The sequence below is a fragment of the Mercenaria mercenaria genome, chromosome 1, assembly GCF_021730395.1.
Source record: "Mercenaria mercenaria strain notata chromosome 1, MADL_Memer_1, whole genome shotgun sequence".
Taxonomy (NCBI): Eukaryota; Metazoa; Mollusca; class Bivalvia; order Venerida; family Veneridae; genus Mercenaria; species Mercenaria mercenaria.
Window position 1 is genome coordinate 25,576,429 of NC_069361.1, and position 15,084 is coordinate 25,591,512.

Here is a 15,084-nt window from a genome sequence, read left to right on the forward strand (position 1 = left end):
TTTGGCGTGCCTCTGCCCTTCAAACGCGACAACAAGCCAGGATGACAATATAAGAGCGCAAACACGCCAATTATAGGGAGTCAAAATGACAAATGTTTAAAAACGTCGTACTTGCGCTAATACTTGGCGTTAGCACCTGTTGTCTTAACAAGCAACGATAGACATGGCGAATCTGATAGTGTCACATTCTTACCGACCTTTCAATGAAACAAAAAGACCGTAGCCTGTAATTTATCTCTATTGTTTCATAGGTTTGTTCGGCAAAACCCCATTCAGCCAAGTTTAGGACTTAGGTAAGTCTGTCGGGATATCAAAGATTTAACTATTTAATACACAGGCATTAATATTTCGGCTGAAACAATTTCGTTTGGACACCGCGAATTGCTTTGGCAGCGGTTACTTTCAGGAGTCGGTATTACTAAATTGCTCATGTATTCATTTTTAGACCATAGTGATCCACGTCTGTTAGGAAGGTAGAACCAAGACATTTTGATACATAATTTCAACTCAATAGTGAAAGAAACAGTGTGTAACAAACTAAAAGATTGTTCTGCAATATTATAACCGATCAGAAGAATGATTAAGAAACCTATAAATATATAAAATCCCTTACGTAATATGACTTTATATAATGCAAAGGACGTAATTTCAGAAACCAAGCGACATAATAATAGTATTCAGTAATCGTGAGCATTAGCTCATTGCAAAATACACCTCTACTATAAACAGAAACAGGGAAGTTTATTATCAATTTTGTTTTCTTCCTGTTTATCATCTTAAATGCTTTATCAGTCATAACTATGGGGTGTGATAATATTGCCAGACAGACATATACGATCGTAATAAACTGTCTATGGATGTGTTAGCTTGGTTATAATCAGTGAATGGATTTTTCGTCATAAACGATATATTGAAGGATTTTTGCTTCCGGCTAGCTTTATCCATTTAAGATATTGATCAATAAAGGTTATTTTTGGACCACAATATTGCACTGGACTTCATACAATTCATGCCACCCATATCAATGAAATTATAAATATTACTTGACAACAGTAAATAGAACTAAGATCATGTACCGAAATGTTTTCCCGGATGAGGTTTTACTAACGTATTACCTGTTATGTACCAACACAATAGTTTGAATACGAAATGCTACGTGATGTAACTCACTTGTATCTCATGTTTACATTTGCTTTAAATACCTGTCAATTTGTTTCGAATCAGTTAGTTTGCTTTCAAATAATCTTCCTAATACATTTTAAATCATTATCTTACTTTTGTTGTTTTTGTTGTGCTTTGAGCAACTACTTGTTCATCACTATAAATAGTTACTTCTAAGTCGCGGTAAATGACCATGTTATGGAATCAATATATGTTCTCTGTCAGCGTTCACCATTTTAGCACTGATAGTTATATTTAGTGTTCAAGAACAAAAACATGTTAACATTGATTGAACAACATTATCTTTATAAACCCACACGAAATTGAAACAAGAGGGTCATGATGACCCAATATTGCTCACCTGAATAATATGAGCCACATGTTTCAAGTGGCAAACTGATGCTAAAATATTTAGAAAGTAGGTCAGAAGGACACATTCATGGTCACTGAAAGTCTGTTTTGAGATTGGTGGGCAACTGTACATGTCATCCAAATTTCAAGGCTGTATCTTAAAAAAAAGTAGGTCAGTAGGTCAAAGTCACAGTCAAGTGACCCCTTATCACTCGGGGTCTTCAGGTAATTTTAATTAAACATTAGGAAATATGATCTTATAATCTTTGAAGTATTTTTTCCTATATAACTCATTTAACAAGTGACAAGGGCCTCTTTTCACCCCAGGGGCATAATTTGAACAATTTTGTTAGGAATCCACGAGGCAATGTTACAGACAAAATACCAAAGGCCTAGGCCTTGAACTTTCAGACAAGTATATCTTTTTCTATATAAGTCTGTGTTAAATTTGGGACCCCCAGGGCAGGGCCTCTTTTCACCCCATGGACATAATTTGAACAATTTTGGTAGAGGAATTCTAAGCAAGGAAACATATCAAATATAAAAAGCCTATGCCTTGCAGTTTCAGGCAAGAAGATTTTAAATGTTTTTTAACTATATAAGTCTATGTAAAATATGAGAGCCCCTGGGACAGGGCCTCTTTTCACACCAGGGGCATAATTTGAACAATTTTGGTAGAGCACCACAATTCAATGCAACATACCAAATATCAAAAGCCTAGGCCTTGCAGTTTCAGACAAGAAGATTTAAAAAAAATCCTACGTAAGTCTATGTAAAACTTGAGACCCCCCACCCGCCACCACCCGGCCCCGGGGCAGGGCCTCTTTTCATCCCATGGGTATAACTAGAGCAATCTTGGTAGAGGACCAAAAGGCAATGCTACATACCAAATGTCAAAGGTCTAGGTCATGTGGTTTTAGACAAGAAGATTTTTAAAGTTTTACCATTAGATTATGCCACATGCCAAATATCAAGGCTCTACCATTTGCGGTTTTGGACAAGAAGATTTTTAAAGTTTTTCCTTTCGTTTGCCATGGCAACCACAGTTCTGCATGGAATTCAATTCTTTGAAAGGGGGCCACACAAAAATCATTCCTGTGAAGTTTGGTGTAATTCTGCCCAGTGGTTTTCAAGAAGATTTTTAAGAAAATGTTGACGGACGGAGTGAAAAGGTGTAATATCAGTACATGCATAATTGTATGTGACTGAAATGCTGTTATGAAATATGTACTGTCTTTATATAGAATGCATAACCCTAAAACAATAATGTCATGGAATATTTTTCTCATGTTTATTGTAAAGCTTTTTTCATGATTAATTACAGTAAAACAATTTAATCTCCATTAACAATCCTAAAGAATCTTATTTATTAACTATCGCAACACGTCATTATGCCATGTAGTGACCATAAATGTAAACTTTTTAGTCCTTTTGGCAATCGAAGAACAGTACAAAGTTCCCATCAAGCCATTGCTAGGGCAAATAAGGTGTATTGCACTTTTCATTACGTCTCATGAAACAAGTTTTGCTTGATTGCGTTCTAGCTGTATTTAAATGCTACTTGGCGATCATAAAAGTTATTCCCGTGCTTGAATCAGTTTAAACATGCCCTTTTTGATGATGGAGTTTAAAGTATCTGTAAAGGGTTCCGCAGCAGTGTACAAGGACCATAGCTCTACTGTACCTTACTTTTTTTACAGTTATCTTTCTTTATTGATTTTTATGCAGGGCATAACTCTAAAAAGTACTTAATATTATAATATTTATTGCACATAAGATGAAATTGAAACATTGTAAACTTATACTGATGTATGAAGTTTTCACCGTGGATTTCACAAGCAATATAACTGAAATTAAAATAATATAAAGTATGTTTTATGTAAAGTTATATGTTATAAAACTTGAGCCAAATATTACATATTAGTTATTCTAACATGACTCGGTTAGATGTCCAGTTAAACAAAGAAGGAAATCAAGCTCTGTATATTCTGCGATAAACAACGGTTGACCTGCGAGAGCATTATGACATCAATTATGACGTCAAATTGCCGCGCGACGTCTGATACATTACTCCTCGCGTAAATGAAGTCCAGCAAAATATTTATTAAAATATATCAATGAGCATGTCAGAATGAAAATAATCTAGGCCTTCTTTTGAATTATCGTCTTATTTACCACGGTTCATCGTTCAGATGCTTCAGTATTTAACCACTCGGGCTAACGCCCTCGTGGTTCAATTCCTACGCATCTGAATTCTGAACCGTGTAAATCAGACGATAAACCACTCGAAGGCCTAGATTATTTGCTAAACAATTCCATTCCTCAAAAAAAGCATATTGCCCTATGTCTAACAAATCTGGTTCCGTGAAATATCTCCAGTATTTTTACATTTCTGCATCAAATAGAAAAAGTGGAAACTCCACAGGTCGCTCAACTCGACAAAAACGAAAATGTTACAGGCTCGGTTTGAGCCTGTTCATGGACGGTAGTAGAAATGCATGCTACCATCAACGCCCTCAAGCCATTTTTTGGTTTGTTTGCTTTGTCTTCTTCCAAAGCAAATGCACTGTTTGTCTTACATAGCTGTATTCACAGTTTTGTGAAAATATCTGTTGTTGGGAGATTTAAATTTTCCAGACGGATAAACTGTTGATACGTAAACATGACGTTCTACCACATCGTTATTACAATAATTTATGAGAAATTTTACTATGCTCTTTATGCTACATACAATTATTAACTTTAAGTTTTCATAGAAATACAAAATGGGTTTGGACCTCAATATTAGCAGTAGATGTCAAAATGTTCCCTTCGATAAAGCAGAAAAATTATTTTCTTCTTGTGCATAATTACTGAGATTGAGCTTTTTGTCCTTTGCGTTGAATTAGCTAAACAAACAATTATATGAACATTTACATTGTCTATACCATAACAGTATAATCGGCAATTGGTGAAAAAGTGAGTCACCTAATATTATAGAAATATAAATATGCCAGTTACCACAATTACATTAAGACAAGTATATACCGTATAAAAACATTACGGACCTACATATATGACATTCATTTTAACATTTTGTCAAGAAATCAGTGTCTACACTTAACGTTTTCATATAGAACCGCTTGCATCACTGATTACCGGCGGATGAATATTTCAAGCCAAATACTTGTTAGTATGACTATTTCTTATTAACCGAGATCCATTATCACGAAGATAACTTATGAATTTTTCTTTTTTCTCAAAAAACATTCTGGCGTCGTCTTTTGTTATGTTGTTTTCTTCATGAATACATTTGGCACTTATGTACGCCAACAATACAAAAAGGTCATCGTTATATACAGCTCTCATCAACTCCCCGACACTACTAAATGACCTGGTAATTATTCGTAAACTATATTCATCCTTTAATAGGAACAACTTTTGAGCAAGATGTCGTCTTTTTGATAACTTGTAGAACTCTTCTGGCGAACGGTAGAGCATAATGAAGGCATGTCTGAATTTCCGCCATCTGTATACCATCACAGGTCCCTCCTTTAGTAGATAATCTATTCTCATACAAATGTTGGCTCTCTGATCGACTGTCAGCCTGTCTGACAGCAAGTTTCTTTCAGGTATCATATAGCTTGGTAAATTATTTCTACAAACACATTGTTTGAGAAACAACAAAGCTAATTTTAGTACCAGACTCAAATTATTTTCTTTAAAGTACTCATAGTCGTTTAATTCTGCAATCCAAAAGATTACATTCTTTACAATGTAAGAAGTCATATCTTTACACAAAGGTTTCAGAGCAATTCTAGTAATCTGCTTCAGTAAGATAAGACATTTTGTAAGGCAATCGTTCAGACTTTGAACCAATATAATTTCCCCTTTTGTGAAGCAAATTCTCCATTCTAAGAATTGCATACTACTAAATATATTTCCTACAGGAACCACGTTGGATTCTGATTCAGAAACTTCTCTTATAACACCGTCAAAAGGCCACTGATTAAATCGTTGTCTATTGGACCACGACCTTAAATAGCTAGGACATTCACAAGAAAACGCGTAAACCAAATCAGACGGTACTGTATTATACAATGTCACTGTGGTTGATGGACCATGGTTTTCCCGATCTACTGTTTCAAAGTCTTGATTTCCTTGTAAAAGAGAACATTGTGTTAAATTTTTTTTCATTCCATGTTTCCAAAAGTCACTCGATAGGTACAGATAACCTGGCGAAAGTTCTGCAAGATATTCTCGCAAACACTTCGTGGTTAGGTTATTGTCATTGAGGTTTATGGCTCGGAGATAAGTATAACCAGGAGCTGCATATTTCATGTCTAAGTTAAATACAGTCATTTCTCCTCTATTTGTCACTGAGTCTAGATATTCTTTACAAATTACATCGGAATATACAACCATGATATCATAATCACTCTCTAGTGGAGCAGTCAGTCCCTCTCCTTTGCTTCCGGCTAAAATAGCGTGTAACTGTATTTCAGAACTAAGCATATTTCTCATTACTGATTCTAATCTTTTGGACACATTATGTCTAAATGCTACCATTTCTTTACCGTAACCAAGATGACCCAGTACTCTTGATATAAGAATAGACTCATTTGTATACAACTCCATGGTATTTGGAATTTTGTGTTTAATTTATGCAGTCATCCAAACTGTCTTACCGTAATGGCTGACTAATCTGAAAATATACGAATAACAACAAATGTAAAATGGAGTAATAAGTAAATATTCTATATAGCGGCATAAGGTTTATCTAATTTATTTGTTATTTCAAGCCTGATATACTCAGTGCTGAATAAGTATGCGCGTTATGAATTCATTTTCAAAACAATATCTATAAATGAAAAAGTTTGAAATATAACAAATAAAGACTTGCGTAAGTCGAAATTTAGGGCAAGTATCTCGTTGTTCAAAATTTAGGGGGTTGGACGTATTTTGTAAGTTGCTGCTTTTAGGCGAGAAAATGTTAGTTGCCTTTTTTATCTGGATGGCCTAGACGATTGGATCCAATCAGTAATTCAAGGGCCTTAATTCAAAAGTGCCTAGGCGGATTTGGCTAGTAATCGAACTTAGCCGAGGTCTTACAGTCAAAAACTTTTTTTAAAAGTTTTGTGAAGATCGGATGAGAAATGTTTGACTTAGAGTGCGGACAAGGTTTGTGTGTGACAGACACACAGACAGACAGACAAACAGACTTGAGTAAAACAATATGATAAAGTCGATTCTAGATACCGATAACAGTTAATAAAGTTTGTAAAGTTCCATCGTTTAAAATCTGCTTGTAATCGAATTTTAATTCTGCCTGTAATGAAACGGGAAATAAAATTTGGGGTGATGATTGCATTTTCAAACTTTTTTAGATTTCTACATGTCCATATAGAAAATTTCAATTCGCCGATCTTAATATAAAATTAAATTTATAGCCAATTGATCAACTGATAAATTAGACACGAGACCGAAAATTACATGGTTGTCTTCGGGCCATACTGTTTTTGCGGCGACGGATGAGATCCACGAGTAAGTTAATGCTTTTGCAGACTATAACAGTGCAATCACAAAACAGATGATTTATAGATTCGAGGCCTGTATTACATAGGTGGCATCACAGCTCTTTTGAATTGTTTCTTGAACACAGCACGGTTTGTACTGGAAGAATATCATGAATTATCTTCCAGGAAACATCTCTTGCAAACGGATCTACTGATTGATACACATTTCTTTCCAAACAGTATCAAAATTTATTTGTGGATGTTTAGCGACGGTCTTAGGAGAAATATTTTAATCTTATATATTAATGTGACAGGCAGTTGACCTAATTCGTGCTTCGAGGCTTTACTTTCAAACAATCTTAAAACCTCTATACATTTTGTGTAAAACTCTGGAATATGATCGCTGTGCGGAATGTTTAGCGAAGCTATGGATTGGTTATATTAACGCAATGAAAAGCCTAACCAATATTTAGCAAAATGTGTCCATTTCGCTTGTTATTATTTATGACGTTCTGCACATGTTTTAACAGGAAAGCCTGTAGCTTTATTTCGATATTCACAATGATAAGACCACCCTTGTTAAAAGACAGGAAACAAGTGTCCCTATTTAAGTGCTCCAACTTTGATCTCTAAATATATTGGAAGACTGTTCTGTGGACTGTCCCCATGAAATTCCAAAATGGATGATCTGACATTGATTTCCAATTTCCAAGAAAAACTCCTTTAGATTTTGATATATTTAATTTTGCACCAGATGCTTTATCAAAGTAATTAAATTTGTATATGAAACGTTGTGCCGTAGATTCATCTGAGACAAAACCAGTGGAATCGTCTACATAAAGTGAAATTGAATAACAATATCAAAGATACAATAACAATAACGAAACATAGAATAACAATAATGACTTTTACCATAAGAATATCGAACATACTATAAGAATAACGATATATACAATAACAATAGCAAATTTTAGAATATGAATGACACGACATTGAATAACAATAGTAGTAAACAACAAACATACAATAAAAAAACATATATAATTTAGCAACGTTTGACATGTCATAGTCAGCCAATGCTGTGGTACACATACAACTCTCAAAAACAGTAAAATACATGAAGCACCCCCTTCCAAAAGAACATACATGTCCAGATATCCCTAACGGTAGAAAGTAGCACACTCACACAGAAGTCACAACCGACAGCTGACTCACAGATCTCGCAAGAGGCAGCACATAAAGAGATAGAGCAACGTTCAGAGGTCGAGTAACAGGCAGCACACACACAAACCTCCAAGACAGCATGGAATACACAGTCTTGCATGTGAACATTTGCATCTATATTCTTATATTACAGATTTGACACTGTCACACGGACACTATTTTGCAATTTTTAAACTATTTTTACCGTGCCGTTTTTTATAAATTGTATAACTTATGGTATTTCCTCAAGCTCAAGTAGAGACAAATTTCAAAGTGATAGCCACTATCCAAAACGTTTGCAGAGAACTCATTTCACCATTAATTTTAATAAAAGAAACATCAAACTATTGGTAAACAATTATAAAACAGAAAATAAAAATGGCAACATCATTTTTTTATCATTTACCATTTTTTCTATGGTGCCTCAAGTAAACGGATTTAATGAGACAGAATTCATACTTCAACATTTAAAAAAATGAGGTCGAATGCTGTGTATCTGTTTTGAATTTTGCGTACTCCATTTAAAAATTACCTTAGGGCAGACGTGAAACCTACCTAAATTTCTTCCACAATATATAATCTAAGAGTGAAAACAAAATAGAGAACTTTCACCACGTGTAACTCAACATTTTTAAAAATGTGTAACTCTACCCCTTCTGTTTAAGTAGTAAATTTACTTTGAACACCAAGAAATCGCTTAATATAAGATTCATTTTTTTCCAGTTTTGCACAAGAAATCAGTAAGTCTTGAAAGAACTAAAAACTTACTAGAAAAAAGGAAAACAAATTTGGTCCCAGTAGGGCTTGAACCTACGCCCCCCCCCCCCCCCCCCCCCCCCCCCCCCCCCCCCTTAGAATTGCTGTAAAGTAGGTTTATGGTAGGTATTGAATACCCTTCAAAAAGGAGGTTCTCTATTAGTGATCTAATACCTAAATTGAACTACTATGAAAAGAATCATGTAAACGCAACTCGGGTGGTATATATCCGAACTCAATTCGTTACTTCGTACATATTAGTTTTTCAGAGTAAGGACTGATCGGTTGACTGATTCCTGTATTCATGTAGAAAAATCAATATACAGTGGTGATGCACATTTTGCCTTCTGGCTATTATAATGCACGTACATCTCTCTTACATGATTTTATATCTGATAATAATGTTACGTGTTACCAGATGATAATTTAGTAGTAAAAACGCGATGCCGAGTTAACAATTTAAAAGGGATCTACTGATTAGGGACATGCTAACAGTAATGGTGTATATTTATTGATTTCTGTATCATGATTTAGGACAAAGAACGGGAGGTTAAGGAGTGATTCGATTATTGGACAACATACTTTTTTAAATAATTGCGGATCTAGCGTTATTGATTATGAATTATTTTAACATGTAGGTTATTTTCATGTTCATGATACTAACATTATTATCTGACCATTGAATGGTCCCCAGTTAAAATGACGAGTTTGTCCGAAACAAGAAAACAATGGGCAGAAATTAAAAAACGAATTTAAAGAGGGGGAGTCTGCATATTGTAGAATAATTCAAAAGCAGGCAACATAGCCTAGGGTGATTAAACAATATCAGAACCTATTAAATCGGGAGTATTGGAATCACCCAAGCCGAAATTTTCAAGCTGAACAATCTAACAGTTTACTAACACGACACATTGCTTAACGATCTGAAATGATCGAAATATAACAGGTCTAACAGTCAAATAACGTTTTGCAGTGACATAACATCAGTATTAAATTTAAACGTTTCAAATATATAATGGCACCCATCCCGCAATTAATCGGGACCTCCTGTAAGAGGCTAGAGAGACCGTTAAGTGAGCTGCCAGTTAGTTAAATAATGGTAACCGATTGCTAACATGACTTGAGCTTGGCATTAAAAAAAATCCGGAAATAATACTGTTCAGTATATGATTTACGTAGATATTTCATCACCGATAAATACGGCGCAGCACACTGTTCTTTATCCGTCCTTGTACATGAAAATATGTGTTTGTCCTAGTTGCATGTGTATGTCTGTCTAACAGTTACTGCTGTTAGATGCCTAACTGCTGCTGTAGCGACACATGTTTGATAAATTTTAATGCATGACCGCACATATCTGATAATTTCGCGATATATCTAACATCTATTGGCAGATGACGTGGTTGTGTGACTAAAATAACTTAATTAAATTACTGAATTTTGTGTAAACTGAATTACAGAGTTCTGGTAAATTAATGTTGATTATAATTTATTTTCGTAGCATATGTAATAATTTCAATTATCTGTTTCAGTCAGTCGAGCTGAGCCGTCTGCTGTTGTGTATATGTACCATCCGGGTTACAAGTTACATCAGCACATAATGCATATAGAACTTGTCAAAATTATACTATGGGTCAGACATAAAGAGTCACTAATGACGTTCAAGTGAATTAAATGTTTCTTCCGGATACAAAATTGGGGAATTCTAGAAAGATAGATTAAGTGCATAAACTGGCTGGTTTATAAAGAACCCGAACGAAGGATTCAAAGTTTATTCAAAGTTTATTCAAAGTTAATTTCATTCAACTCTCAGTTTGTACACATACAAAAACATGAGACAAATACATTCATATAATTAAGACATGAGGATGATGTAGCCTGTTTTTATTACATTATCGATCGTTCAATTTCGACAACTACTATACGCATTATGTGATGACTTGTAACCTAGATGTATAATAGAACCAACCGCGATGGTGGTCTTTACGTCAAGCCCTTAGTTATAGATGATACCAAGAATCGCTGTAGTGGATTATTAACAACTGCCCAGATAGCGGACAGCCATTGGCCCAACGTTGGGCCAACTGCAGACTCTTCGTTGGCCCAACGAAGATTGTTAACCTTGGCCCAACGCCATTTTGCTAATTGGCGCGACGTTGGCCCAACGATTGATATCTGACACTTATCATTGGCCCTCCACTGGGCCAACAACTGGAATCCTACACTTATCGTTGGCCCTCCATTGGACCAACAGCATTTTTTTGTCTACCATGGTTGCTCCAACGTTGGGTCAACTATATTTGTTGGCCAAAAGAAGGATGACAACGCTACCCCAAGGAATACTAATTTGAAAAAAAGAAACAACTAAAAGTGATATGATTTAGTACACGTTTAAATAATTGTGATTTTGTTTAACATTTAACAAGAAGAAATCTAACATTTATTTAAAGTTTGTTTGCAAGTTTCCTGAAGAAATATAATTGAATATTTGAACATCACTACAACATGTCAATTTTTTAAAAATATATCTGAAAAATAATCTGTCATTTTTCTTTATTCAGTCACTGAATATATCCTGCTAAATTGAATTACTGTCTGTATTTTAACCCATATATCTAAGTTCTGTCTGATAGTTTTCTTTTCTCACTGAAGTTGCAGCTTTCTATCTTTTCTTTTTTTCCTGTACACTACAGTGCTGGACGCTCCATTTTTACTCTCTTGAACAGCACCCTGTAAAAAAACGAAAATCATAATGTTGATTAAGCCATCTACGTCAAATTTATAACAATAACTATACAGATGCAAATAAACCTCTGGACAAATACTTGCGTAAAATGTATGGAATTTATTTTTGCCTGTATTTAGCCGAGAAATATGTGTTAAAATTAATGAGAATATGTGCTATTTTATTTACAGAATTAAATACTCAACACTATTTAGTATCATCCACAAGTTTCAAATAAAAGCATTCAACATATGTTCCAGTCACATGGATAAGTACTACATGCATACAGTCTATAAAAAGAAATTCTCTATAAGATTCCACAATTTTATAAAAAAATATTCAAAAACTTCTACTTACAGTTTACAGTTTATAGCTAGTAGACCGGATTTTTGTTAAATCTAGATCTATCACATGTATAATAGTTGCCTTTACTTCATATGTCTAGGAAGCGTGAAATCTCGTCTAGAGAGTAAAATTAACCACATTTACTGTGATTTCTTACATAAAATGGGTTAACAAGAGTTCATGTTCTGGAATATTCAACAAATTTATTGTAAACAGTTTATAATTGTACAAGTTTTTTCTTCAATACTTTTTTCACAAATTAGGTTCTTCAGCTAGGTAGTAGATTTAAAAGAGTTAAAACGGCTGTCCAAACTATGATTACAAATTGGTGCAGAAAAGTATTTAATTAAATACTGCATGTTTCACATACACAAATTGTTTACCTGTAGGTGCTTGTAATAAAACAGTGAATTGTAAAATATATAATTATTATATTATTTCTTCCGATGGGCCAACGTTGGGCCAACAATGTTTTCTCTGTGTAAGTTTTTCCCTGAACATCAATGTTAGGCCAATGCAGAAATAACTCTGAAAGTTTTAATTGGTTCACTGTTAGCGCAACAGCTGTATTTAAAATGCTTATTAATCACTGTGGGCCAGTGGCCCAACAACGATTATACTTTGACGGTTTTCCGTCGTTGGCCCAATGACTTCATGTTTACAGGGTGTGTGTACATGTAATAACACAGTTGATTATTATAGGCGCGTTAATTCAAAATCGAAACTGGAAATTCACAGAACACTTGACTTAAACCATATATGTGTAAAAATAATAAACATTTTTTATACATTTAATTATATGTTCAGCTTGGATTTTCATTCCTAAATAAAATAAAACTACTACTTTCTGATGCATACATATATTTGACTAAAGGAAGCTTTAAAAATTAAAGAAGTAAAATAAAAATTGTATAACACCAACTAAAATGTTAATAAAGTGTAGACTCGCACAACAGAGACAGGTTAGAGAAGACAGTCTACATATATAGAATGAAATGTATATATTTAACAATTTGCCAGCTCTGTTACAAAAGTATATATAGTACAGATAAATTTAGGCAACATACCACTTTTGTAGTCCATACCTGTTATATTTTAAAGAGTTCTACAATATTTGCTTATAATAACGCGGTAAATCTGGATGATCATGCTATCCACCATGTGTTGTCGCTAAGTATAGCACTATCATATCTTTTCAGATTTGATATACACGTCATTTATTGACATTAGCATTATTGAAACGAGATAAAACAGAAACGGTTAAGGGCATTTATACAAAATATTAGGTTCCACGCTAGAAAACCTGATTGCAAAACCTAGATGTAAATCCTAAATATCTCCACCATGTGCACAATATATCCTTTTTCAAATAACAACGCGTACTCTGCAAAATTCCGGTCCTCTTCCAAATTTATTTATATAGGAACTTGGGCCCTATTAGGGACCACTATAGCTAAAAGTAGATATGCCTTTCCTCGCATTAACCACTAAAATGTAATGGATTTTTATCAAACTCGATGTGTAACAATATCGTAAGGTCTCCTGCTATTTTGTTACAAATGGGGATAGGGACCAATTTAGCTAAAAATATAAACACGTTTAATGACCTCTTCTCATGAACCGCTTCATGAATCTTCATCAAACTACTGGTGTAATTATTCGTCTAAGGATAAACGAAACAAAATTGCAACCCTACGAAACCTTTGCGAAAAATTAAAAGGGAACCATTTAAATTGTGAAAGTGCGGTGTTTAGTTTTGCAATTTGAAAAATGTTAGATGAAAGATGAATGTTAGATGAAAAATTCATAAATTTCTTTCCTTATTACAATTCGCCGACCATCATTTTTAAAGATATTTCTTGTTAGCAATAGTTTCATATCTACGTTTCCAATATAACTCTTATTCGGCGATATATGACCTATATGTGTTGATTCGCCATAAAATCAATGTCCCTCACTCAAAGTAAAAAAGGACCGTCATTTGGATGGGTTTTTTATTTAGAGTCATCTTACTGTCTGTGGTAGTAGGCTTGCTAACCAGGAAACCTTGTTTGAAATTTCATTCCAATAAACGTAGATGTTGATAGCTAGTTATACACAAAACTCAAACAGAAGTCGAACAAGAGTTACAATATTTCATTAGTCAGTATGTCTGATAAATAGAAAACCTTGTGTGAAGTTTCAAACCTATACATGTAGCTGTTTCTGAGTCACAGTTTGACAATTTTAAGAAACTCTTTCACCAAATTTCTTAGTCAAAATTGGCCGTAATTTACAATTATCTACTACTTTTCTGTTGTTTTTATGTTTTAGTTGGTTTTAACGTCACGCCAAAGCAATTAAGGTCATATGGCGTATTTCCAGCTTTGGTTGTGAGGAAGACTTATGGTGCGCCTCCGCACCTTGAAAGAGCCACCGAACTTCAGTAAGCCAGTTGTATGACTTCCTCACATGAAGAATTAACCCCCTCCCCCAGCTGCGAGGAAGACTCGAACCCACATCGCTGAGGGACAAATGATTCGAAGTCAGACCTTGACCACTTGGCCAGGGAGGACTTTTCTGATAAAAATGGTCCAGAATTAACATTACATTCACCCAAGTTAATTCATGTAGAGGGTTTACGGCATGGGAAGCCTTGTGTCTGAGACACAACTTTATAGCGCTCTGCATGCAAAACGTTACCCGAATTTTCTCAGTAAACAGGAAGGCCATAAAGTACCTGTATCTCTCGCCTGACTTGCTTTACTCCGCATGATACAGTTTACAATTTAACGAAGTTATATGAAAAAATAAACGAAGAGAAAACTATGATAGTGAAATGTTAATATGAGAGTACGTTTTGGCCTTAACAGAGACGGATTTTGGAATTAAACCCCCATTTTCATTTCATCAAATTTGTAAACTTGACCATTTGATATGAAAATTGCTATTAACAACTGATACAGCTGTTATATTTCATACTTTCGAAAAGTAATTCTTTTTGACGATATTAAATAGTATTTAACATAAAAATAAAAATACGGATTATTTCGTAAAAGCCGTAAAATT

General features: G+C 34.4%; 1 protein-coding gene across 1 annotated transcript; it reads right to left on the bottom strand.

Moving 5' to 3' along the window:
- Positions 1-2,798: 2,798 nt before the first annotated feature.
- Positions 2,799-13,195, bottom strand: LOC123545715 (uncharacterized). Its single transcript, XM_045332025.2, has 2 exons — positions 13,104-13,195; positions 2,799-6,196 (listed from the first exon to the last, which is right to left on the bottom strand). The coding sequence occupies exon 2, from the start codon at positions 6,127-6,129 to the stop codon at positions 4,666-4,668; it is 1,464 nt and encodes a 487-aa protein (XP_045187960.1). The 5' UTR covers positions 6,130-6,196; positions 13,104-13,195; the 3' UTR covers positions 2,799-4,665.
- Between the last annotated feature and the right edge of the window lie 1,889 nt (positions 13,196-15,084).

Bases quoted from the DNA above. Each gene is read 5' to 3' on its own strand.
- LOC123545715 (XM_045332025.2), bottom strand. From the start codon at position 6,129: ATGGAGTTGTATACAAATGAGTCTATTCTTATATCAAGAGTACTGGGT.